This window comes from Caretta caretta, chromosome 6, assembly GCF_965140235.1.
Source record: "Caretta caretta isolate rCarCar2 chromosome 6, rCarCar1.hap1, whole genome shotgun sequence".
Lineage (NCBI taxonomy): Eukaryota > Metazoa > Chordata > Testudines > Cheloniidae > Caretta > Caretta caretta.
In genome coordinates, this window is record NC_134211.1 from 1,821,293 (window position 1) to 1,846,812 (window position 25,520).

General features: G+C 51.4%; 1 protein-coding gene and 1 pseudogene across 1 annotated transcript; one reads left to right on the forward strand and one right to left on the reverse strand.

Annotated features, from left to right (window-relative positions):
- The first annotated feature begins 576 nt into the window (after positions 1-576).
- Positions 577-8,589, forward strand: LOC125637825 (serine protease 33-like; annotated as a pseudogene).
- Positions 8,590-17,085: 8,496 nt separating this feature from the next.
- Positions 17,086-21,009, reverse strand: LOC125638473 (serine protease 27). The gene is made up of 6 exons (XM_048854287.2): positions 20,819-21,009; positions 20,024-20,050; positions 19,699-19,861; positions 19,290-19,561; positions 18,063-18,235; positions 17,086-17,575 (listed from the first exon to the last, which is right to left on the reverse strand). Exons 1-6 carry the CDS (start codon positions 20,883-20,885, stop codon positions 17,363-17,365), a joined length of 915 nt encoding a protein of 304 aa, XP_048710244.2. The 5' UTR covers positions 20,886-21,009; the 3' UTR covers positions 17,086-17,362.
- Between the last annotated feature and the right edge of the window lie 4,511 nt (positions 21,010-25,520).

Sequence of the window (25,520 nt, forward strand, 5' to 3'; positions counted from 1 at the left end):
GAACAATTTACCAAGGATTGGATTTTCCATCACTGACAATTTTTAATTCAAGACTGGATGTGTTTCTGAAAGTGCTACTCTAGGACTTATTTGGGGGGCAGGTCTCTGGCCTGTGTTATACAGGAGATAAGACTAGATGATCACAGTGGTGCCTTCTCACCTTAGAATCAACGAACCACCTTCACCCTAACATTCATTATAACATTCACTCCATGATAACGTTCACCGAACCACATTGATAATCTCAATCCCATCATACCTCTATGTCCTTGGCTAGTCGTCCTTTACACATTCAGCTGCTAACAAAACAGGGAAGTGAAAATCACCATGCGCCTCCCCTTTTCTTGTTTTTTTTTTTTTATTTATTTCGCAGGACGCCCATAGCGGGAAATTCCAGGCAGAGCAGAATGAGAATGCTGGTACCCTGTTTGCTGGCCAAACAAACAGCACTAAGTGTCTCATTGTGGGATCAGTCACATCTGTTCTCTGTCGATCTGGGGAGGGTGGAGGCAGGAGCCATGTCTATAAAATCCTGCCTCAGTGTGTTCATTCCCCAGCCGGTCTTTGGTCAGAGCGATGGAGGAAGCTGGGTTTGGCCAAGATAGGGCCAGGAGGGCCATAGCACTGCTGTCGGCGAGCCTGGTGCAGGGTGAGTTTGGGGAGGAGTGGCGATGGGAGACGGGACCCGACCTGCCATGGGAGGGAGAGAGAGATATGGGCTTGTGAGGGAGGGAATTGAGCTAGTGAATAACAAGGGGATCCAAAACCTTCATCCTTCATAGATACCCCTGCCCACCTAGCCCTGATTTCTGCATTCAGTCCTGAGCCATCCTATTCAGGTCAATGGTGAATGTTAACTCTGGAACCTGTAAATGGTGAGTTGAATAGCAACTGTGCTAAGATTTTTAACTGTGGCTGAGGATAGCAGGGAAGTTTCAGGAGAGTGGGTGGAGCCTGGGAATTGTGGTTGGAGCTACTGGCACTCAATCCCCCAGATACACCGGGAAATGACTGTATATAACACCCTGTCATAAATATAAAGGGAAGGGTAAACACCTTTAAAATCCCTCCTGGCCAGAGGAAAAACCCTTTCACCTGTAAAGGGTTAGGAAGCTAAGACAACCTCGCTGGCACCTGACCAAAATGACCAATGAGGAGACAAGATACTTTCAAAAGCTGTGGGGAGAGAGAAACAAAGCCTCTCTCTCTGTCTGTGTGATGCTTTTGCCGGGGACAGAACAGGAATGGAGTCTCATAACTTAGTAAGTAATCTAACTAGATATGCGTTAGATTCTGATTTCTTTAAATGGCTGAGAAAATAAGCTGTGCTGAATGGAATGGATATTCCTGTTTTTGTGTCTTTTTGTAACTTAAGGTTTTGCCTAGAGGGATTCTCTATGTTTTGAATCTAATTACCCTGTAAGGTATTTACCATCCTGATTTTACAGAGGTGATTCTTTATACTTTTTCTTCTATTAAAATTCTTCTTTTAAGAAACGGAATGCTTTTTCATTGTTCTTAAGATCCAAGGGTTTGGGTCTGTGGTCACCTATGCAAATTGGTGAGGATTTTTATCAAACCTTCCCCAGGAAAGGGGTGTAATGTTTGGGAGGATTTTTGGGGGGAAAGACGTTTCCAAATGGACTCTTTCCTAATAATATAATACCGGTGAGACGTTTGGTGGTGGCAGCAAAAGTCCAAGGGCAAAAGGTAAAATAGTTTGTACCTTGGGGAAGTTTTAACCTAAGCTGGTAAAAGTAAGCTTAGGAGGTTTTCATGCAGGTCCCCACCTCTGTACCCTAGAGTTCAGAGTGGGGAAGAAACCTTGACACACCCCCTTATTAATATCTTTGTCTTCTCTTTCTTCACTCCATAGGTGCTCAGGGGAGTCAGAATCAGGCAGGTAAGACACCCACTGCAAAATGCCAGTTTTACCTGCCCATGGCATGTGGAATGAGAATGAAAGTAGAATCCTGGGTCCGATTCCCTGCTCTGAGAATTGAGTGGCATCTAGTATGTCAGAGGAGGCAGGGGGAGGGATAAAGTGATAAACTTGGAGTTAGGGATAAGGGTTAAGGTTATCTTGGGGTTAAGGTAATAATTGGGTTAAGGTTATTGGATGAAGATTATCATTGAGGTTATAACAAAATTTATCCTGGAAGTTAGGGTTAAAGTTTCCACAAGACGGCTTGTGTTAATTTGATTGGCCTATGTAAATAACTCTTTTACCTTTAAGTGCCCTTGTGCTGGGCCCATGAATTGCAAAGGAAGCCAGGTGTTTCCAGCCTCATTGTATTCTGCCTCCCAGAATTAGCCCTGATGACCTTAACCCCAGGATAACTTGAATCGTAACCCAATGATAACTGTATTCCTAATTTCATGAGAACCTTAAGCTAACTTCCAAGATAGCCTCAACCCCATAATAATCCCAGCTCTGCCCATTCTTTCTTCACTCCCTAAGCACTTGTGATGTAGACATGCCCAGACTCACCCAGCCATGTGCTGGTGGGGTATTATCTCAGTGCCTGACCGTGTACAATGAAAGGGGCGTGTGGGGTCTCTGAGGTCCAGCTGATTGCAGTTTATGCTTTGTGTGGGGAATGATTTTAGAGCTAGGTGACTTAGGATGTTTTGTTCCAAATCTGATGGGGAGTCTGAAGACTGGGCACCCGTGGAAACAGCCTCTGATTACTGCCTGGAAAAGATGCATATTGGAGATTCACAAAGACAAATGAACCCCTGGAGAGTGCAAAAGATTGGTCCCCGTGGTTATCCATTATGGGGTGGGGGAGTCTGAAGAACAGTGGATCCCAGCTTTATGGACTAGACAAGCGTTGAAAGAGCTAACCATCGGATATGTAACACCTTATTAGACAGCACAGTACCTTGCTAACAGGTACAGGCTGTAGACTGTATTTTATGTTTTTCTTCTTCTGGTAACCTCATGTTTCCACATCCTGTTCCTCACCTTTATTGTGAATCTCTCCCTCAGCCTCTGTTAAATCAACTTCAGTCTGGGTTTACTTAAGACACGTCTGTGATGTACCCAGGGTACAATCCAGACCAATGCGTAGCTGTGTCACCCCTGCCCTCTTCTCTAGGGTACCCATTACGATGCCTTGTCACTGTAGCTTCCAGTCTGGACTGCTCACAAACAGCGTTCAGCATGTGAGTCACTCCCAGCTATGTCTGTATGTGTTGCAGCCAGCCAGCCAGACGCTGGCTCTTACCAACTTCAACGACTACCATATGGTGACCCCAATACATGCCCAGTCCTAGATTTCCCCCCAGAAATGTATGTCCTGTACTGCCCAGCCCTCTCCTGGATGGTGAAAATATACTGAGTCTCGTTATTCCTTTAAGGGAAAGATATGCACACAACTTGTTATCTAAATGGAGTTACCCAGACACTTCAGTGTGAACACACTGGATAAGATAAAACAAGTTTATTACCTACAAAGGGATAGATTTTAAGTGAGTACAAGTAAAGAGACATAAAAGTCAGAAATGGTTACAAGAAAAATAAAGATAAAACACAACCAATGCCTAATTGAACAGAAAAGAAGAGGAGGACTTGTGGCACCTTAGAGACTAACAGATGTATTAGAGCTTAAGCTTTCATGAGCTACAGCTCACTTCATCGGATGCAACAGATTATGTTAAATTCAAAGGAAAGCTTTTCTCATCACATGCTCTCAACTGTATTACTGGCCAGACTTCTTAGGTGAGGACCCCTGCTTTTGTTTAACAGCTACTTCCTTTGTCCCTTCATCTGCAGTGAATCAATGGACAGAGAGAGAGAGGCAGGGGGAGGGGATGCCTTGGGGTGTCTACCCTTTCTTTTTATAGTCCTGTCCCCATTTTCAGAAGCAGTTCCCACTGGGAGAAGGGCAACAGGCAGTCCTTTTAGATGGGAAGTCCAGGCTGTTTCTCTGCTAAGATGTAGATTTTTCACCCCTGCCCCTTTTCCTGCCAAAGAGTGGCCATTTAGCAGGCAATGGCCCATTGGCCTTGCTGACACCTGGCTGAGGCTTCAGCTTGCCCTTTGTCTCTGCGGAGCTGGTTCGGCCAGTCCCCAGGCATAGAACATGCTTTAGTATCATCATACAGGGGAATCTGATAACTTCACATACAATGTGGCCACACACATTTTACCAAGACAGTAATGACCTGCAAATTATGAGTTTGCAAAGGATACCTCGCATGGCAAACTTTGTACAGAGATTATTACGATAGAGGATCCAGGCATATATTCTGTCACAACGTCTAAGTGCCTGGTAATAAGGAAAGGATTGAACTGAGGTGAAAACAGCAAGTTGTGGAGAACTGTTTCCATGGAGGCAGCGGATCACTGTGCATGGCGGGTGTGCGGAAGGCAGGGGACTGGGCACTGGAGTGTAACGGAGTCGGGTGTGTAAATTGCTGCCTGCAGAAGGATAGAGCGGGGCTCGCTGCCCGCCTGGGATACCAGCAGCTGATGGCTGGGAGAGTTTCTCTGGTGGGCACAGACAGGGCAGGAGGCATTGGTGCAACCCACATACGGCAGGTCACCCTGAAAAGTGTCACAGTGTTTGTGGGAGTTGGAATCCCATGTAAGATGCCCCCAAGAAAATGGCAGTGTTACCTGCCCTGGATTCATGAGCAAAGAATGCAGCTGGGAGCCGGGCCTCCTGGGTTCTTTCCCAGGCTTGGGGAGTTGCTCTCCTGTCATCGGGTAACACACATAACTATTTACACTCTCCCCCTTTAGCTCCCTTGCCCGGGGATAATGCAGCTTCCCTCTTCTCTTCCCAGGCTGTGGCAAGCAGTTGGTCTCAGGGAGCATCTTCAGTGGTCAGGTTGCACAGGACAGGGCCTGGCCCTGGCAGGTCAGCATGCAGAGATATGGCTCCCACATCTGCGGTGGTTCGCTCATCTCAAGAGCTGGGGGGTGTCAGCAGCTCTTTGCTTTGATCCGTGAGTACCCCAGGCAGGGCAGAGACAGTGACTGTGGCTGCTCTGAACAGATTCTCTCTCCCTTTTCACTGGCTTTCCTGCATGGCCTTTCCACAGCTTCCCTGCCCCAGAGCTGGCTGCAACTGAGTGTTGTGTGAGCCATCCATCTGTGGCTGTTCCCTAGTGGGATTTTCTTATGTCTGGGCCTGTGGTCAATTCAGCATATCGGGTGCAGCTGGGTGAAAAGCAGATTTTCGATCAGACCCACAACCAGACGTTCTCAGTGGTGAAGCAGGTCGTCCTCCATCCCAGTTACGACAATGTCACAGTCTAGGGTGACATCGCCCTGGTGGAGCTGGAGAAGCCAATTGCATTCATGGCAGCCATCAGCCCCATGTGTCTGCTCGACGCCTCTGTCCGTGTGCCCGCTGGGAAGCCCTGCTGGGTGACTGGTTGGGGGAACACTCTCCCACAAGGTGAGGCAGACTTGCAGCTGTTAGAGAGGGGAAGGGGAGGGGAAGGACCCAGCACTGCGTGAAGGTTATGGCCTGGGTGATAGCAGCCTCTTTTGTACACCGATGGAGTGAGAGTTACCCAGGTATGGAGGCATTAGCACAGCTGGTAGACCCGGATCCACCAACTGCAAATCCCCGGTTTGCAATGCAGTCTGCACGCTCAAGCACTAGCTTGGAAATGCAGAGGTGAGAAGCCTGGGTCCCACAGATGCGAACTTTCATGCACAGTGTAGAAATGGAAGGGCAGGAACAGTTGGACCGGGAAACCCTCTACATGTGTGAGACCCTTTCTATTCTTTGTTACATATTCTCTGTCCTGCCTTTGTCTTTAAATAAGTACCCTCTGCTTTGGAAAGCTGCTTGGATACTAGTAATTGCTGGTGTTCCTATGCTGTATCTGCTGGAGAGAAGGTGTTGGTCTCTGTCAAGTTTTCCGGGATAAATACTGTGAAAGGCAAGGGGACGGTCATTCATGAGGGACATGGGTTGTTCGTCTCCAGACAGCAGTGACGGTTGGAGGCCAAAGACTCAAGAGGGCATTCCCGGAGCAGACCACATTCCGAGCAGACCTTGGAATCAGGATGATGAGAAATTGAGATTTCAAGGTGGAACTGGGATTCTGGAGTAGACCTAGGGTTTGATGGGGAATTAAAATGTTGAAGGGAAATTTTCCTGAAAAGCACCTGATTCCTGCGGGGAGACGGGGGTGGATTCAATTTTTGGCCCCAATATTTTTGGATTTAGTTTTTCCAACGAGAAGTCAGCATTTTCCATAGGAAAAAGACCCCTGCGCTTTTATCAGCACCCTTGGCTATTTTTTTTTGTCTTTTAAATGGGAAAACCGGGTGTTGGACTCAACAGATATTTCCCCACAGAAGGCATCTGTTCAGGGAGACAAATTTTATTTCATTGTATTTCGTTGTTTGGAAAACTCGAAAGCTCAAGAAGTTTTGAATTCCTGACAAAAACGTTGCTTTTTGTTTTATGAGGAGAAATCCAAATTTTTGATGGAAAAAGGCCTCTTTTCAGAGCGGTGCATAGGCTATATTACATGGGTGTTACAGTAACTGCACTCATGGATAACGGTTACCGGTCAAAGGAGCGGTGCGACACAACTTATAAAGAGAGATTTCGTTAATCAAAAGAGCTGTGACAGGGTAACACCAACTGAGACTGGGGTTGGGGGGAGACATCATGACAGAAGCTGAATAGATCCTGAGTGCGATCAGGGCCATCATTGTTGTGCGAGGTGCTACACAGACCACGGCCGAGATCAGGGCCCTCGTCATGCCAGGCAATACAAAGACCCCGACTGAAACCAGGTCTGTGATTGTCCAGTTTTCATTTAGTTTCATTTCCAGTTTCATTTCCAGTTTCTTTCTTTCTTTCTTTCTTTCTTTCTCAATCCCCTTTTTATGAACATCTTATTTTTTTTAAATACAAATCTAGCTGCATTTCAAAAGACAGTGGTACTTCAAAGTGACATGTGCAAATGGTTTGTCTGGAATATGTCAAAGAAACGGCACCACTTTTCTGAACTTTTTTTTTTCATCTGAAACTATATGGCAAGAGAGTAGTTTGGGGAGGTAGATGGGGACAGGGAATTGTGAGGCATGGGGGTGGGTTGCGGGCAGGGTCATCTTAACTCTTCTGGGGGCCCAGGGATATTAGATTTTGTGGGGGCCCCTAGGCTCTGGATACGGCCAAAAATGCAGGGTTCAGAGTGTGGGAGGGGGCCGCGGGTTGAGGCAGGGGGTTGGGTGCAGGAGGGGGTGAGACCTCCAACTGGGGGTGCCGGCTCTGGGGTGGGGCTCCTGATGAGGCATTTGGGGTGCAGGAGTGGGGCTCCAGGCTGGGGCCAAGGGGTTTGGAGTGCAGGAGCGGGATCAGGACAGAAGGTTGGGGTTGGGTGTGGCATCTGGAGAGGTTTCTGTGGGGTCCACTTAGCCTGGGGCCCTGTGCTGCGACCCCTAAAGCCCCTGCATTAATCCGGCCCTGGTTGCGGGAGGCGATGGATCCAGTGTCCCGGCTCTCTCCCTCTTCCCAGTTTCTCTCCCACCCCAAAAGATGCTGAAGCTTGGCAGGGACCCCGTCAAACCCAACATGACCTGTGCTGGCTACACTGAAGGGCAGAGGGACCCCTGCCAGGTGAGAGAGGGCTGCGGGTCGGCTGGATGCAGGTGAGCCCCAGTGCAGCTCCCCATCGCCATCTAGGGACTGTAGACGGTAGAACGGCTGCTGCAGTTGCAAAGCCCCAGACTTGGCTTCCTCCCAGCAGGCAGGTGCATCTCTGGCTTTTAGAGCTAAGTGAAGTCAGAGCCCTGTGACTAGGCCCCAGCTCCTGGAGTCCTGTGATTAGGGCAGAGCCCCAGCTTTTATATTTTCTTAAAATAATAGTTGAATCTTTGTGGTTGGGTAGAAAAGAGGAAGAATGTGGCTAGAGGGTAACTGAGGCCTGCCTGAGTCTGCAGAGAGCCTGAGCCAGTCACTGTGAGATGGGAAAATACCCCATGCCTCAATATTCAGGGTGCCAACTCCCAGCCCCACTGCTCTGGGCAGTTCTGCCAGTGGTCTCTGTCTAGGGCAGGAGAAGAAGAACACAGCCACCGCAGCACCTGTGAATGTACTGGGGGAATCTCACCTCCGCTACCAAAGCCTCCTTCAGAAAAAGTGAGCTGGAAAAGCACACCATACTCCTTTCACTTCTCATGTTGGTGTGGACAAAATTTGTGGGTGGGGCCATGGGATAGCCTATATGCCTACAATCCCAAGGGGCTGGATTGTGGATGCTTGGGGATAGGGCTGGTGGAGGGCTGGGGGTGGGGGAGAGGGGCAGGGAAAGCCCTCGCTAATCCCAATTTGTCTGCTCCTCCAGGGTGACTCTGGAGGGCCACTGGCCTGTGACCACCATGGGACCTTCTTCCTGATAGGGGTTGTGAGTTGGCGGGAGGGTTGTGGCCAGCCCAATCGTCCCAGTGTCTATGTCCAGATAGTGGCCTGTGGTGAATGGATATGGGGGCACGTGGTCTCCGGGGGCCAAGCCACCACCACAGAAAACAGCACCTCTGGAATAAATGATGCCAGACCCTCCTTCAGCACCTACACACTTCTCTTCGCCACTCTCCTGATGGCACTGTGACCCCGCCCCACCTCATCTCTCCCTCCTCCGTTCACCCAGCAATGAAACCCTCCACTGTCTGTGGACGGTGTGAGATGGAGTTGGGAGAGGATCTGAGACCTATCAGCAATGCCTGAGTCTGCAGAGAGCCTGACCCTATTGCAATGAGAAGGGAGAGCTGCCCTGAGTGCGATTGAGAGCAACACTGCTTGAGTCTGCAGACAGCCTGAGCTGATTGCTTAGAGAGGTGTGAACAGTGGATCCCTAGAATCTCAGCAACTTGTTGAAACACTTTGGAGTCAAAGCTTCACCCATGATCTCTGTGTAACCCACCTGGGAGCCCAGACCTGGTGACGGATTCATTCCCTGGGACCCCGGCTACTGTCACAGGCTCGGGATTTCTTAGGCGCCAGTTTGTGAAGGTGTCCATAGCGACCAGCCAACGTTCTTCACGAGAGTCTGTCTGAGGCAAATTCTGAGGCACTAGCCTTGCCCGGATCCCTTCCGGCGGTCGAGGATTGCAGCAACAACCGATGCCCAGCGCGCACCAGTGAGTTCATCGGGGGCCTCGGAGGAGACGTAGTTGGATCGACCCCAGAGGGCTCAACGGTGCAATGCACTCACATAGTGGAGAAGGAGCTGTGGGGGACGGTGAGGAACCGGTCCCTTGGACATAGGGGAGGAACAGCTGCGGGCGACGGTGGGGAACCGGTCCCTTGGATAAGGTAGGAACCTTTTGAAATCCAGATTGTATGCTCTGTTGGAACCTGGGGACGCCCAGAGTTACCCTGTAGGTATGGGACAGGAACAGAGCACGGGAGATAGGGTATGGTGCACGCCCCTAGAGTGTATTTTAGTAAATTGGAAGGTATTTGGATCAGATCCAATGACTAAGGGTAAATTGAAGTGATTTTGTACGGTTGACTGGCCTCAGTACCAATTAGAGGACCAGGAACAGTGGCCTCCCGGAGGATCATTAAATCATAATACAATCCTCCAGTTACTCCTGTTCTGTCAGCGAACGGGGAAGTGGAATGAGCATTCATATGCTTACTTGTTTATGACCTTGTGGTCTCGTACTGATATTTTACAAAGCTGTAATTTAACCCCAATTGGCCTGGTAGCATTAATGTCGGTCCCTGGACCCCCACCCCAAATGTAATGGCAGATCCGGTGTCCCCTTCGGCCCCTACACCCACACAGAGCGAGGCCCCTTCGGCCCCTACACCCACACAGAGTGAGGCCCCTTTGGCCCCTACACCCACACAGAGTGAGGCTCAGAGCAAGATTCCTAGTGAAGCTCATAGTGAGGTTCGGGCTCCATCTGCTGGACTATACCCGTTACTTACCGAGACTAACATCGCCCGTAATGCAATAGAAAGAACAAGCTGCTCTTACCATGCAGGTCTATACTCATGCACCTTTTAATCCTATGCACCTGGCCGCTTTCAAAGCACAGGCTGGAGAATTTTCTATCAACCCAAGCAAGTTTATATCGGTTTTTGAGGGTGTCTTAGTAGCTACAAGCCAGACTGGGATGATTGTAATGTCCTTCTGCGAACATTATTGACTGAGGTTGAACGAGAACAGGTCATAGCTAAAGCAAGGGAGGAAGCAAAGAGGCGATATGACCAGGACTGTAACAATGTCCCGACCCCAGATGATCAGGTTCCTATAAAGGATCCTAGGTGGGACCCAAATGACAATCAGGCTGTGACCCACCTCACCTCCTATAAGGAGCTGCTACTGTATGGACTCCGTCATGCAGCTGTCAGACAGAATAATTGGACTAAACCATATGAGGTAGTGCAGGATCCAAAGAAAAGCTCTGGAGCCTTTTTACCGCGCATTCGAGACACGATCCGACAGTATACCAATGCAGATCCTAATGATCCGCAAACTGAGGCAATTATTAAAGGAGTATTTACAAGCAGGGCAGCCCCCGACATTAAGAAAAAGCTACAGAAAAAGGAGGATTTGATGGGTCTGACCATGGCACAGACTTTAGAAGCAGCAAATCGAGTGTACAGTTTAAGAGACGTGGAAAGGAGAAGAAGCAAGTGAGATTGATGGTAGCGGCGGTGCAGGCAGGTACGAAGCGAGAAGGAAGGGGCCATGGACACGGACGTCCAGGCCCGCGGGAGAGACGACTGGGGCGCAATCAGTATGCCCTGTGTAGGCAAGAGGGACATTGGAAGAATGAGTGCCCAAACAAGAAGGAAAGGGGGGGTATCTCTATGATGGCAATAGAAGAACAGGAATAGGGGTGTCAGGGGAGATGGATCATCCTACCCCTGGAACCCCGAGTAAAAATGCGGGTGGGAAATGAAGAAATAGATTTTTTAGTGGACTCTGGAGCAGCACGAACTGCTGTAAATCAGCCCCTTCAGTTGCCAGTAGCAGACTCCCTCACTGTGATAGGAGCCACAGGCAAAGATACCAAGTGCCCAGTGTATGCCCCAGCAGAATGTGCTTTGGGAAACAGAACCATATCCCATAAGCTGGTTTACCTCCCTGAATGCCCAGCACCGCTGCTGGGACGGGACCTGCTGTGTCGCCTAGGTGCCACCCTGCATTTTACTCAAGATGAAATAACCCTTACCTTACCCCCTGAAAATGCATGGATTATGGCCCTTGCAGTTGAACCCTCGGCTATGCAAGCCCCAGAATGGGACCAGTGGGAAATCCAAGTGTATCCCCTTGTGTGGGCATCAGGGATCCCAGGAAAAGATACTCACCAAACCCCCATTCATGTCCAGCTTATACCCGGGAAAGGCCCGGTGCGGGTAAAGCAATATCCAATCAAGAAGGAAGCCAGAGAGGGGTTACAGGAAACCATAGATCAATTTCTAACGTACGGTATTCTCCGGGAATGTCAGTCAGCCTGGAACACTCCCATTTTACCTGTTCAGAAACCTGATGGCACGTACCGGCTGGTACAAGACCTAAGGGCAGTTAATGAACGGGTTAAGACTCTGCACCCTCTTGTCCCTAACCCGTATACCCTATTGGCTTCTATAGGGGGACAGTATACCCGTTTTTCAGTTCTTGATTTAAAAGATGCTTTTTTTGCCATCCCAGTTGACACCTCATCACAGGAGATTTTCTCCTTCGAATGGGAGGACCGGAATAGAGTTAAAAAGCAACTTTGCTGGACAGTGTTAGCCCAGGGGTTTAAAAATTCCCCCACCCTCTTTGGCCAGGCTCTGGCCAGGGACCTAGAGGAGTGGGATAATGAGGAAGCCCTCCTTTTGCAATACGTAGATGATCTGTTAATTGCCACTGTGGGCTCAACCCCTTGCCTTAAAGCCACTGTGCGTCTCCTGAATTTTGTGGGACTCCGAGGATATCGGGTAGCACGAAGTAAGGTTCAGATTGCTCTCCCGCAGGTACAGTACCTCGGGTTCTACATACGTCAGGGGGAACGCCAGCTTTCAAATGAGAGGAAGGAAGCCATATGCCAAGTTCCTATCCCGAGTAATCGCAAGCAGCTCAGAGCATTTCTGGGGATGGCAGGCTTCTGTAGGATATGGATCCCAGAGTTTGGACTATGGGCTAGACCCCTGTATGACTGTGTAAAAGGACCAGACCATGACCCCTTTCATTGGACCCCAGAGGCTGACAGGGCATTTAAAATCCTAAAAAGAAAGCTGATGGAAGCCCCGGCTCTAGGTCTGCCAGATCTCTCCAAGCCATTTCAGTTGTATGTACATGAACGAAAGGGGGTGGCCCTGGGAGTACTCACACAGCTGCTAGGAGCATGGAAACGTCCGGTGGCATATTTTTCTAAACAACTGGACCAAGTAGCCAAGGGCTGGCCAGCGTGCCTGCGGACAGTGGCAGCCACCGCCCTGACCCTGGCAGAAGCAGAGAAACTGACACTAGGGGGAACAATACAGGTTTTTACACCACACATGGTACGCGCTTTACTGGATGTTAAGGGCGGCCTCTGGCTCACACAAGCGCGTATGGCAAGATACCAAGCAAAGCTCTTAGAGAACCCTGAGGTCACGCTGCAGCCTTGTCCATCCCTTAACCCTGCCACCCTCTTACCAGAAACTGAGAAACAGGAACATGACTGTTTGGAGATCATAGATGCCTCCATGTTTTCTTATTACCTAGCCAATACAACCCTTGCCCCCTCTTGTATGGGGTTTGTAAATGCTACTCACATTGGGGAAAACCTCACCAATGAAGAACTTAAATGTAATAACAGTGTGGAAATCTCCTTTGCCTACGGGCACATGAAATTGCCAGCAGGGTGGTTCCTTATATGTGGCAGACATGTGTATTCCTATGTCCCGGACAATAGTTCTGGGGGTCCCTGCTCTCTTGGTTGCATGGCCCCATTGATTTTTCCATACCCTCCGCAGTTATCTGCCTGCCATAAAAGGGATGCTATTCCCCTTGATTCCACCTGTAGGTCAGAGGTAACCTTATTTTCAGAGAGTGAGGCAGCAGCTCTGGCCTTTTCTTTAGTTGGTATCCCTGGGCTTGTGGTGCATAATTATCACGCAGTAGAGCACCTTGCCTGCATGATGGCAAAGGCCATTAACTTAACCCCAACCGTCTTGGCCCAACTCTCACATGAGTTAAGGGAAGTACATCAGGGTATGCTACAGAACGGGCTGGCTGTGGACTATTTGCTTCTACGCCATGGTCACCTATGCCAGGAGTTTGCAGGGATGTGTTGCTTTAATATAACAGATGCAGGGCCATCCGTAGAAGCTGATTTACAACGCCTAAAGCAGCTGGTAAAGGGCATTCATCAGCAAACTGGGGAGGATTGGCTAGGATCTCTATTTTCTGGTTGGGGCCTTTCCCCGTGGCTAAATGGGTTGTTTAGACTATTATTTAAGTTTTTTTCCCTGTATTAATCATGTTCTGTTTACTGTGTTGTATGTGGTCCTGTGTAAAAATGCTTATTTTGCATAGTTTTGAAATTTTTAATTTTATGCATAGCCCGCTAGTAAGTACATAAAGATGAGAAGACTCAAACAATAGAAATGAGTATTCTCAAAGGAGGGAATTGTTGGAGACCCCAGGGCATGGCCACTAGTTAAGTCGAGAGGATGGAAGGCCATAAGGGTCGAGGAGGTCTCCCTGCTGAAGGCCTAAGGGCTTCTTCTCAACCCCCCTTAATAGAATTCAGGCCTGGCTGGTTTGAGTAAGCTCTTTTGCTCTTAAAACAATGTTGCAGCTGCAGATAATGCCTTATAGTGTAAGGTTTGCTGACGCCAAGTTAAAGATAATAGGAGAGAGCGCTACAAGGCCAGACAGAATGCGCTCATTGTTTAAATTGCTAGGAATGCTTGTTAGAGGTTGCAGGAAATAAACATTGTTGTAACCCATATAAGGAAGGCAGAGCATTTGTGCAAAGCTTTAATTGGCTGATGTGTAGTGCAGTAGCATTAAGGAATATAAAAGTGTGTGTAATGACCTGCTCTGATGTGCAGGATTTGAGATTCTATTCTCACTGTACCTTGTTTGCAGCTGCAAATAAACTTTTCTGCTTCTCCACCCTGTTATGATTATTGAGTGACGCATACCGGGCAATGAACCCCTGCTGTTGTTTTGCCTCTCGGCACTGGGTGCCGGCAACAAAGGTGTCCATAGCGACCAGCCAACGTTCTTCACGAGAGTCTGTCTGAGGCAAAGTCCAAACCACATCATCATCATCAGCAGCGTGCCTCATTGGTGCCCCCTCAAGTTAACGCCGCACAGGGGGTCTGCCTGTTTTAGGGGAGCTCTCTTTTGCAAGCAGCATTAAAATCCACCCAGCAGAAATTCGCCCTTCCCTTGGCTAAGGTTTTACACCCCTGAAATGTCCAGTAACTTTAAGATCATGGCATGACCCTTTTCAGTGTATCTGGTACAAGCAGCTGATCCCTGGACTCATCCCTCACCCCTTGACTCTTCACTTCTATCACTAGAGGGCTGCAGAGAGCTCCTTGCCCCAGGCCACTTCAGGGTAAGGCTGGATGAAAGATTTCGGTGGACACGTTTGTCAGCTGAAAAATGGCAATTCTCTGAGCTGTCTCAGACCAAGTGGAAAGAAATCCCACAAATCGCAAAAGGTTTCGACAATCAATTTTACCTCCATTTTATGAAAGAAAGAGCACCAGGAACTCTACACCCCCCACCCACTCCCATCCCCCCCTCCCCTCCCAGGGCTGGGGAGAGAACCCAGGAGTCCTGGCTCCCAGCCCTCCCTGCTCTAACCCACTAACCCCCACTCCCCTCCTAGAGCTGGGGAGAGAACCCAGGAGACCTAGCTCCCCGTCCTGCTGCCCCCACCTACCAGTGGCTATTAACAGCCTCCCCTGTGGCTACACCTCCCCCCCCCCATGGCCTGGTAGCCAATCTCCTTCGGGGTCAGAGCCCGGCTGCTGGGCAGGAGGAAATAGAAACCAGCTGAGGTTTTACTTTCATTTTTGCCAGTGAAAAGTCCGCTGAGACAGAGTGAGCTGGGGGCAGGTAACGGGGGTAGGGGAGGGGGGGACACACCACCATCCCCGGGGGGGCAGAATCGCCCCTTCCAGTCTATTCCCCCTAAGGGCAGATTTGCCCCTCCAGGCTATCCCCCGCCTATAACTCTGAGTCTCTCTAGATGGGATGCTTTGGTCCCCTCTTAGCTTGTGACATGTACCAGCACCAGCAGCCAGGCCAGCTGGGAGCACAGCCCCTCCCACCCTCATGGGCCAGCCTCACCTGAGCCCTGGGTCCGGGCAGCTCGAAGATGGGGGGTGATTTGGGCCGGACCCTGGCTGTGTGAGTCGGTGGGTAAGAACAGCAGGACAGGGGAATGGACCGACTCCCAAGATGCCTTGGGAGGGTGCGGAAGCTCCTTCACTGGACGGTTTCAGGAAGAGGCTGCGTGAACCATCTGACCTGGATGGTTGAGACGGAACAAATCCTGCCTCTCGGCAGGGGGTTGGACTAGATGACCCTTGGGGTCCCCCCTAACCCTGTGGCTCTCTGCTGAGAAGCTCCCGGCACTTCTGATCCGGGGTCCGTATCTCTCCTCCCCTCCACCACGAGGACCAGAGATTTGCAGTGGAATCGGCAGCAGAGTGTTTACACCCGTTTCCCCATTTTGGCGGTTTATCTGACTTCCAAGTGGCTTCCCTTTGGAGGAGAAATCGGCACTATGAACCAGGCCTATTCTTTGCTTTCTGTGATCCCTTTCTGTGATCTCCAGGATGCCTCCTGGGTCACGTCCAAAAGGTTAGAGAAAAACGCCTCGATTCTCAAGCCATACAGGACCGTTGTGATCACCTCGCCTGAGCTCCTGTGTTCCCAGCCTTGGAAGGATTTGAGTTGTATCGGTAAAGGTCGGTTTCACCATAGCTGATAGCAGTATTGAAGTTGAGTTGGTCCCAGGATATAAGAGATGAGGTGGGGAAGGGAATGTCCTTTGTTGGACCAGCTTCTGTTGGTGAGAGAGACAAGCTTTCGAGCTACACAGAGCTCTTCTTCAAATCTCCTTCTGGTGCCTCCCGCACCTTGATTTCACTGCACACACACACAGACCACCACCGAAATATTTCCATTGGTGAGCATCGAAATACGCCACCAGGCACAGTGAGAAAAAACTTTGCTTTAAGGCTATTGACTTTGTACTTTTTTGATGAGGGAGGTTGACAATCTGGATTTGGACAGTTCTAAAGCTTTAGCTTTTAATTCTTGTCAGACCCCCACATTGTCTGACCCCTTCTCCATAATTTCCCACAACTCTGAAAATTTAAAATAAATCAAAAACAATTTTTAAATGCTCAAACCCCACAATTTTGCACAGGGGGCACCTGGGGACCCAGCCAGGGGCCATGCCCGGACTCTGTTGAGCCATAGGATTAAAGCACCTGGGGCCCAGTGCATTGAGACCCTCCCACCATAGCCCGGTGAGTGCCCAGCAGGGAAGTTCTACCAGGGTGGTGGGTGAGTGACAGTGGGCCGAGAACAAAGCCCGTCACGGTGACCAGCATTGTCCCGTTGTTCCCTGGTGCTTCCCCGTCTGTCCGTGTGTCTCCAGCTGGTATCTTTTGTCTTTAATTGTAAGGGCTGGGATTGTTTCATACTGTGTGTCTGGGCAATGGCTAGCACGATGGGGCACCGATCTTGATCTAGGAGATCCGTGCAGCTCCCGGTGTGATGGGGTTCCCAGTCAGTAGGGAGGGTCTGCACAGTATCCAGTGTGACAGGTGCCCCATTCTCGTATGGGGGGAGTATATGCAGCGCCTGGCGTGATGGGGGCCCTGATCTTGATTGGGTGGGTGTGTGGAGCACCCAGCATGACAGGGGCTCTGATTTCGGACGGGGATGTCTGCAGCGCCCAGCGCGATGGGCGGCCCCTGTGCTCTGCCAACCCACAGCTAATACCAACCCATGGAGCCCATGGGAGGCTGTTGCCATGGCAGGAATGGCCCTAGCGGGAGGTGGCACCAGCTGCTTTGGGGAGGAGACAGAGTTTGCAAAGCTGATTTATTGAAGATTTTCAGAGCACAAGTCATGGGATCAAAGCGGCTCCTGGGCCCTTCCCCGTCAGCTTCCCAGTCAGAGCTGTAGGAAAGGCAGGAGATAACCCCCCACCCTTTGCCCTCGCCTTCCGCATAGTGCCCCTGTGCTTCCATCCACCAGCCTCTCCCAGCCGCGTCCCACAGACCCCAGCAACACGGGGCCCAAACCCAGTGTCAAGGGGGGCGGTCTATAGACATCCTGAGAGGGGCTGGCTTGGCAGTGCCAGGGGCAGGTCCGTGTGCGGCTCACGGGGCGGTGAGGAGGAGGGCGGCGAGTATCAACGCGGCTGGAGAGACTCTGGCAGAGGGGCCGTGCCTCTCATGTGTCTCCGGATCCAGCTGTTGTAGGCCGTCACCCGGGTGAAGACCCCGGGGAACCTGCAGTCAGCACAGATGGTTCCATGCACATATTTGGTCATAAACCAGCTCACGACTCCAGCCAGGTACCAGGTGCCGTCCTGCTGACAGGCCAGAGGCCCCCCGGAGTCTCCCTAGAGAGAGAAACGGGGGTCAGGGCCCCAATTCCCATCGCTGTCACAGTGAGAGTGAAGGCTGGATGAGGGGGTCAGAGAACATACCCAGTCTAAGCAACAAAGAGCAGCGACCTGTGTCAGGGATCTGGGCAGCGCCTTGCACAAGGGGGCCCTGATCTCGGCTGGGGTCTGGGCAGCACCTGGCACAAGGGGGCCCTGATCTCACCTGGGGTCTGGGCAGCGCCTTGCACAAGGGGGCCCTGATCTTGCCTGGGGTCTGGGCAGCGCCTTGCACAAGGGGACCCTGATCTCGCCTGGGGTCTGGGAAGCACCTAGCACAAGGGGGCCCTGATCTCGCCTGGGGTCTGGGCAGCGCCTTGCACAAGGGGACCCTGATCTCGCCTGGGGTCTGGGCAGCACCTGGCACAAGGGGGCCCTGATCTCGCCTGGGGTCTGGGCAGCGGTGCTGTAATACCCACAATCAGCTGGGAGGAAAGGCTCTCACTTTGCAGAATCCCTTGGGGCTGTCCATGTACCCGGCGCAGATCATGCTGGGTTTGATTATGTTTGGACCCAGAGGTGAGTGTGGAGCCAGGGTCTTGTAACGATCGTTGCAGACTGCTGTTTTGATGATGGGAATCTCCAGCTCCTGCAGGGTCTTGGGTTTTGGGAGAGGCTCTGGAGGGGGACAACCGGGAGTGTGTCAGGGTTATTCCTGCGCCCCGTGGGCCGGGGTCTGGACGAGCCCTTTGTGCCTGTGGGCAGCTTCCCCCATGCCTGTGCCATTCTGGAGACAAGTCTATGAAGACTATGGCTAAGTCCAGGCATGTCCCTGTGTGGTGCCCCACAAGGAATACACAGACACACACACACAATCCCCTCCAGCAGGGGGCAGTGCTGCCCCCCCCACACACTCACATGGCCCCGATCATCCGGGACCCCAAGCCTCTAACTCAGGAGCTCAATTGATTTGATTTAACAAAGAGAAGGTTGAGGGGTGAATTGAGCCCAGTCTATAAGTATCTACAATGCGAAGAAGTGTTTAATAACGGGCTCTTCAGCTGAGAGAGAAAGATCTAACATGATCCAGTGGCTGGAAGTTGAAGCCAGACAAACTCAGACTGGAAATAAGGTGTCAGTTTTTAACAGTGGGAAATTTACCAAGGGTCGTGGTGGGTTCTCCATCACGGGCAATTTGTAAATCCAGATCCAAGAGATCTGGTCTAATTTGAGCAGCAATTCAATCAGGGATGTTCTCTGCCTTTTGCTCTCCAGGAGGTCAGCCGAGATGGTCACAGTATCCATGACCACCAGAGCCCTCCCGTCCATAGGATGGTTTGGGGCAACTGCCCTGGGCCCTGTGCTCTGGGGGGCCCTGTGGGGCCCAGGGTAGTCCGGGGAATTAGTGGGGGGCCTGGAACCGGCAGCAGGGGTCGGGCCCGCCTCCCTGGACTCACCGGCAGTGGTGGGAAGTGGAGCGACTTGGCTGGGAGGCCGGTCACTCCGTTTCCCGCCACCGCCGGTGAGTGTGGGGCGATTCCACTCCTGCTGCTGGCATCAGGCCCCCACTAACCCTCCAGGCTGCGTCGTTCAGGGGAGGGGGATTGGGAGAAGGGGTGGAATGGGGCTGGGGAGGGGGCAGAGCAGCGGTGGGGACAGAGCCGGAAACTGCTCTCCCCAACCCCTAACAGTTATGGACTCCCAGTGCCTCTCTGAGACTTCTAACACTTACTGGTCATTTCAACTTTTCCCCAGCCGGTGACCCAACACTTCGTCTTCTCGGGGAACTGGCAGAAGGCCCCCGGCAGGGAGATGGGCCGGATGAACTTGGTGTATTTCACGGGCTTCTCCAGCCTCACCAAGGCGATGTCAGCAACTTTGGTCTTCTTATTGTAACTGGGGTGGAGGATGATCTGCTTCATATTGACCAGGATCTGATTTGGGGAGGGTTTGAGGAGCTGGTGTGCCCCCAGCACCAAACGGTACTGGGAACAGGACTGAGAGCTGGAGGAGAGAAAAAGAAAAGGGGAAGACAGGGGGATGCTGAGATGCAGCCACCTCTGGGGGGGGAGGGCAGTTGGGGAACTCATGCACAGCAGGAGGCCAGGGAAGAGTCATCACCCCCTGCCTGGGTTACTCACCAACTGAAGCAGTGAGCGGCTGACACCACCCACTGGGCTGAGATGAGGGAGCCTCCACAGATGTGGCGGTAGTCACGTTTTTTGGCATCAAAAAACTGCACACTGACCTGCCAGGGCCATCGACCCTCCTGGGCATCCTGCCCCTCTATGATACGGCTGAACACTGCACAAAACAGGGGCGCCATGTGAACATGGGACAAAGTGCACATCTTCCACCCAGAGCCAGGGATAGAACCCAGGAGTCCTGGCTCCCAGCCCCGCCCATACCCCACTCCCCCCCCACTCCCAGGGTGGGTGACAGAACCCAGAAGTCCAGACTCTTTACCTGGCTGGTCTTGACTCTCCTCTGCACCTGCGGAGGAAATGGAAATGTTGGGGAGACATGACAGAGTCAGGGCCATTGTGGGAGAAGCGTCACTAGGGTCCGATTGGGGAGAGTGGAAGGTGGGGAAAAGAGCTGGAATAAAAGCCCCATCCACTGTCCCACAGCTCCTCCCATACACTAAATACTCTGCCTCAAATCGTAGGTGGCTACAGTGCATCAGTAGGTTTCAGAGTGAATGCTGACATGAGATGAAAGGGGGCTGCTCCCAGCTCTCTCAGGGCCACACGTCCTCCCTCCACCCTGCAAAGCCCAAGGGCGGGAGAGGGTTCGGGCGCAGAAGCTGAGAGGGTGCTGGGGCTGGGACTCCTGTGGGAGTGAGTCAGAGGGGCTGGAGGGGTCATGCCAGCCCCGGGGGTGTGTGCCTCAGAGGTGGGCTCAGGGTCCCTTCACTCACAGCAGGGCCTGGGGACCGGCACATCATTTCTGCCCCTCAGTGCACAGAACCTGGTTTGCTCATGTCCCCACCAACCCTTGACCCCAGGCCCTGGGAAAGAGGCAGAGCCAGTCTACTGGGGCAGGATCATCCCCCTGAGTCGATTCCAGCCCGAGGGGGGCAGGATTGTCCCCTCCTGTGAGTTCCCCCTGCAAGGGGCAGGATTGTCTCGTCCAGTCGACTCCCCCCCGGGGAACAGGATTGCCCCCTCAGATCTATTCCCCACCCCAGGCTGCAGGGTCGTCCTCTGTGGTCTGTTCCCCGCGGCTCTGCATCGCTCTGGATCCCTTGGTCTCTCTTACCATGCGCTGGGGAAGGCAGCATCACCACCAGCAGCAGCAGGGCCAGCCGGGAGTAGAGCCCCACCATGATCCTGCCCCACAGACGCTCTGGGTTGGGACAGCCCAGTTCAGCCTCCAGCCAGCGGAGCAGACAGCCCCTGGCTTCAAGGCAGCAAGTTATAGACCCAGCTGGAGCCGCCCCGTGGGTTTGGGGTGTGATTTCAGCCAGACCACCAGTCGTGTGCCTCAAGAAGCCACGGCACCCCTGAGCCCTTATCTCCTGTCCCCAGCATTTTCCTGTTTAAAATTGTGAAGTACGGGAAAGTGAAAGCAGAAGCTCACGGACCCTCATCCTTCCCCCTTCCCCCCCTCACCGCTTATGTGGCTTAGCTGAGATCAGGTCCTTGCTGGACCATAGCTGTTGAGAGGAGAAGTCAGGGCTGTGAATCAGGCCTGCCCTGTGGAGCCATCCCCAGTCCGGGGGCCACCTGCCCAGGTTCTCCTGGGACTGTCCCGTTGCTGGAGGTAGCCAGGCTGGGCCTTCTGTCCGGTGCTCAGTGCCCATGGCTGGCCAGTGCTCTGGGGTCAGGATCCCCCCGGCCGGCCCGTTCTTCTGCACCTCCCTCTGCTCCCCTCCACTTCCAGGGAGTGGAGCACTTTTCCCTGGCAGCTATCGCAGGGAGCAGCCTCCCATGCTGCTCTCTCTCGTTGGCCTCCAGCAGCCGGGGGCACCAGAGAGATTTCCTGCCCCCACAGCAGTTTGGTGGAAGGGGGGTAGTGGGCGGGGAGGGATGGTACATGGGGGGGCTATAGAAACACTCCGCCACCATTGAGCTCAGAGAAGTTCTTTTCTTTACCCTGCCGTGGCTCCTTCACTTCTGCCCAATCCCCCAAAACTTCACACCCTCCCACCCTCCCACAACCCTGGCTGGCACATCCTGGCCGCAATCGCAGTCAGTCTCTGCAGCATCTGGAACAACGGGTCCCCGATCTCAGTCGGGGAGGGGGGGGGTCTGTGCAGCACCTGGCATGACTGGGGCCCCAATCTCAGTCGGGGGGGCCTGTTCAGGGCCTGGTGTGACGTGGCCCTGATCTCAGTCAGGGAGGATCTCTGCAGGGCCTGGCGTGTCAGGGGACCCGATCTAAGTCGGGGGGGGGGGGGTCTGTGCAAGGCCTGGTGTGACAAGGTCCCAATCTCAGTCAGGGGGGGTCTGTGCAGGGCCTGGTGTTTCAGGATCCCTGATCTCAGTCAGGGGCAGGGGTCTGTGCAGGGCCTGGAGTGACAGGGACCCTGTCAGGGTTCCCTGCCCACTCTGAACTCTGGGGTACAGATGTGGGTACCCGCATGAAAGACCCCCTAAATTTATATTCCACCAGCTTAAGTTAAAAACTTCCCCAAGGCAAAAATTCCTTTCCTTGCCCTTGGATGGTATCGCTGCCACCACCAAGTGATTTAAACAAACATTCAGGGAGGGGCCACTTGGAGTCCTATCCCCCCCCCCCCCGAATATCCCCCCCAAGCCTCTTCACCCCCTTTCCTGTGGGGGCTTGAGAATAATATACCAACCAATAGGTTAACAAAGTGAGCACAGACCAAATCCCTGGTTTTTAGGACACTGAAAATCAATCAGGTTCTTAAAAGAAGAATTTTATTTAAAAAAAAGTAAAAGAATCACACCTGGAAAATCAGGATGGAAGATAACTTTACAGGGTAAATAAAAAATTTAAAACCCAGAGGATTCCCCTCTGACTCTGCTTCCCAGTTACAAAACAGGAATAAAATGACCTCTTAGCATAGGGAAAATTCACAAGCTAAAACAAAAGATAATCTAACGCATTTCCTTGCTATTACGTACAATTTCTGTAATTTTAGATGTATCATTCCAGGATCTTTTTAGGAGATGTTTTTTCCTGCCCTGGTCCCCCTCTCTGTCCGAGAGGGCACACACAAAGAGAGCACAAACAATACCTTTCCCCCCCTGAGATTTGAAAGTATCTCCTTTCCCCATTGGTCCTTCTGGTCAAGTGCCAACTAGGTTAATTGAACTTTTTAACGCCTTACAGGTAAGTGATTCTGTACCTCCAGCTAAGAGGGATTTTATACTACTGCTACAAAAAAGTTGTTACCCTTCCCTTTATATTTATGACACGCCCCCCAAATCACACATGGTGCTGGACAGCCTGTTGCACACTGGCTGTGATTTCTTCCAGAAGCTCTAGGGGAAAACAGAGTGAATAAGACACATGCACCTTTAGATATACTACTGATTATATAAAAACTAACAATATTTTCCACATTTCAAGGAAGATTTTAACCAGTTGATTCTGGGAAACTTTCATGGGAGAGTGCATCAGCCACTTTGTCAGAAGCTCCTGAAATGTGTTGTATGTCGAAATCAAAATCTTGGAGAGCTAAACTCCACTGAAGAAGTGTTTTGTTATTTTCCTTGACGGTATGAAGCCACTTCCGCGCAGCATGGTCAGTTTGCAGGTGGAAATGCCGTCCCCAAACGTGTGGGTGTAGCTTTTCCAGAGTATAGACAATGGCGTAACATTCCTTTTCAGTGATTGACCAGTGGCTTTCCCTGTCAGACAGTTTTTTGCTGAGAAACACGACAGGATGGAATTCTTGATTCGGTCCTTCCTGCATTAAAATGCTTCCACACCATGCACGGACACATCAGTGGATACTAGGAAAGGTTTGTCAAAGTCTGGGACCCTTAGCAAAGGGTCAGACATGAGTGTCACTTTAAGGTGGTTAAAGGCCTTCTTCGGTCCACTGAATGGCATTTGGCTGTTTCTTTTTGGTTAGGTCTGTCAGTGGGGCGGCGATTTGGCTGTATTGCGGTACAAATTGTTTGTAATAACCGGCCAAGCCTAAGAAGGATTGAACCTGTTTCTTTGACTTTGGGACAAGCCACTTTTGGATAGCATCCACTTTGGCGTGTAAGGGGTTGATAGTTCCTTGACCCACCTGGTGTCCAAGGTAAGTCACTCTGTTTAGGCCTATTTGACACTTTTTAGCCTTAACAGTTAGTCCTGCCTCCCTTATGCGCTCGAAGACTTTCCAGAGATGCTCCAGATATTCTTCCCATGAATCAGAAAATATGGCCACATCATCAAGATAGGTGACTGCAGGTTCTCCCAATCCCACTAGGAGACCATCTACAAGTCTTTGGAAGGTGGCGGGTGCATTTTGCAGCCCAAAAGAGAGCACATTAAATTCATACAGCCCGACATGGGTGATGAAGGCTGACCTTTCCTTGGCGGATTCATCTAGCGGTACCTGCCAGTACCCCTTGGTTAAGTCCAAGGTAGAGATGAACTGGGCATGTCCCAGTTTCTCTAATAGCTCATCTGTGCGTGGCATTGGAAAGTTGTCTGGGCGAGTTACAGCATTTAGCTTACGGTAGTCCACACAAAAACGTATCTCCCCATCTGGTTTGGGAACTAGAACCACTGGAGATGCCCATGCACTTCCAGAGGGGTGGATTACACCCATCTGTAACATATCCTGGATCTCCCGTTCTATAGCAGTTTTGGCTTCAGGAGACACCCAGTAAGATTGGGCTCTAATTGGGTGAGCATTACCTGTGTCAATGGAGTGGTATGCCCGTTCGGTCCGTCCTGGGGTGGCTGAGAACGTCGACGCGTAGCTAGTGCACAGCTCCTGGATCTGCTGTTGCTGCATATGCCCAAGAGTCATGGAGAGGTTGACCTTTTCCACGCCACCGTCACTTTTTCCTTTGTAGTAGACACCTTCAGGCCACTCAGCGTCATCTCCTCCCTGGGCTGTAAACTGACAAACCTTTAATTCTCTGGAATAAAAGGGCTTTAGAAAATTAACATGGTACACTTTAGGCTTTAGGTTTGAGGTGGGGGATGCTATGAGATAGTTAACAGCTCCCAGGTGCTCTTGGACCGTAAATGGCCCATCCCGAGATGCTTCCATCTTATGGGCCTGGTGCGCCTTTAAGACCATGACCTGGTCCCCTACTTTGAAGGAACACTCTCTGGCATGTTTATCATACCAGGCCTTTTGCTCTTCCTGAGCATCTTTTAGGTTTTCACTAGCTAGGGCTAAAGAGTCTCAGAGGGTGTTTTGTAGGTTGGTTACAAAGTCCAGAATGTTAGTTCCTGGAGAAGGCGTAAACCCCTCCCATTGCTGCTTTACCAGCTGTAATGGCCCCTTAACCTCACGGCCATATACAAGTTCAAATGGTGAAAACCCTAAACTGGGACGTGACACAGCCCTGTAGGCAAAGAGCAACTGCTGCAACATTAGGTCCCAATCATTGGAGTGCTCATTTACAAATTTACGTACCATGGCCCCCAAAGTTCCATTGACCTTCTCCACCAGGCCATTTGTTTGATGGTGGTAAGGAGTGGCAACCAAGTGATTTACCCCATGAGCTTCCCAAAGGCTTTTCATGGTCCCAGCCAGGAAATTAGTTCCCGAATCAGTAAGGATGTTGGAGGGCCAACCTACCCTGGCAAAAATGTCTGTTAATGCCTGACACACACTTTTAGCCCTAGTGTTGCTTAGAGCTACTGCTTCTGGCCATCAGGTGGCAAAATCCATGAAAGTCAGTATGAATTGCTTTCCTCTGGGTGTCTTTTTTGGGAAGGGACCCAGAATATACACAGCTACTCGCTGAAATGGAACCTCAATTATGGGGAGTGGCCGGAGAGGGCTTTGACCTGGTCTTGGGGTGTTCCCACT

Excerpts from the sequence above, each read along its gene's own strand:
- LOC125638473 (XM_048854287.2), bottom strand. The coding sequence starts at position 20,885 with ATGGTGGGGCTCTACTCCCGGCTGGCCCTGCTGCTGCTGGTGGTGATG. Across the intron at positions 19,562-19,698 it reads GCCGCTCACTGCTTCAGTTG|CTCTCAGTCCTGTTCCCAGT; the intron begins GTGAGTAACCCA and ends TCTCTCCTCCAG. Across the intron at positions 17,576-18,062 it reads GCCCCAAGGGATTCTGCAAA|GGAGACTCCGGGGGGCCTCT; the intron begins GTGAGAGCCTTT and ends TTCTCTCTCTAG.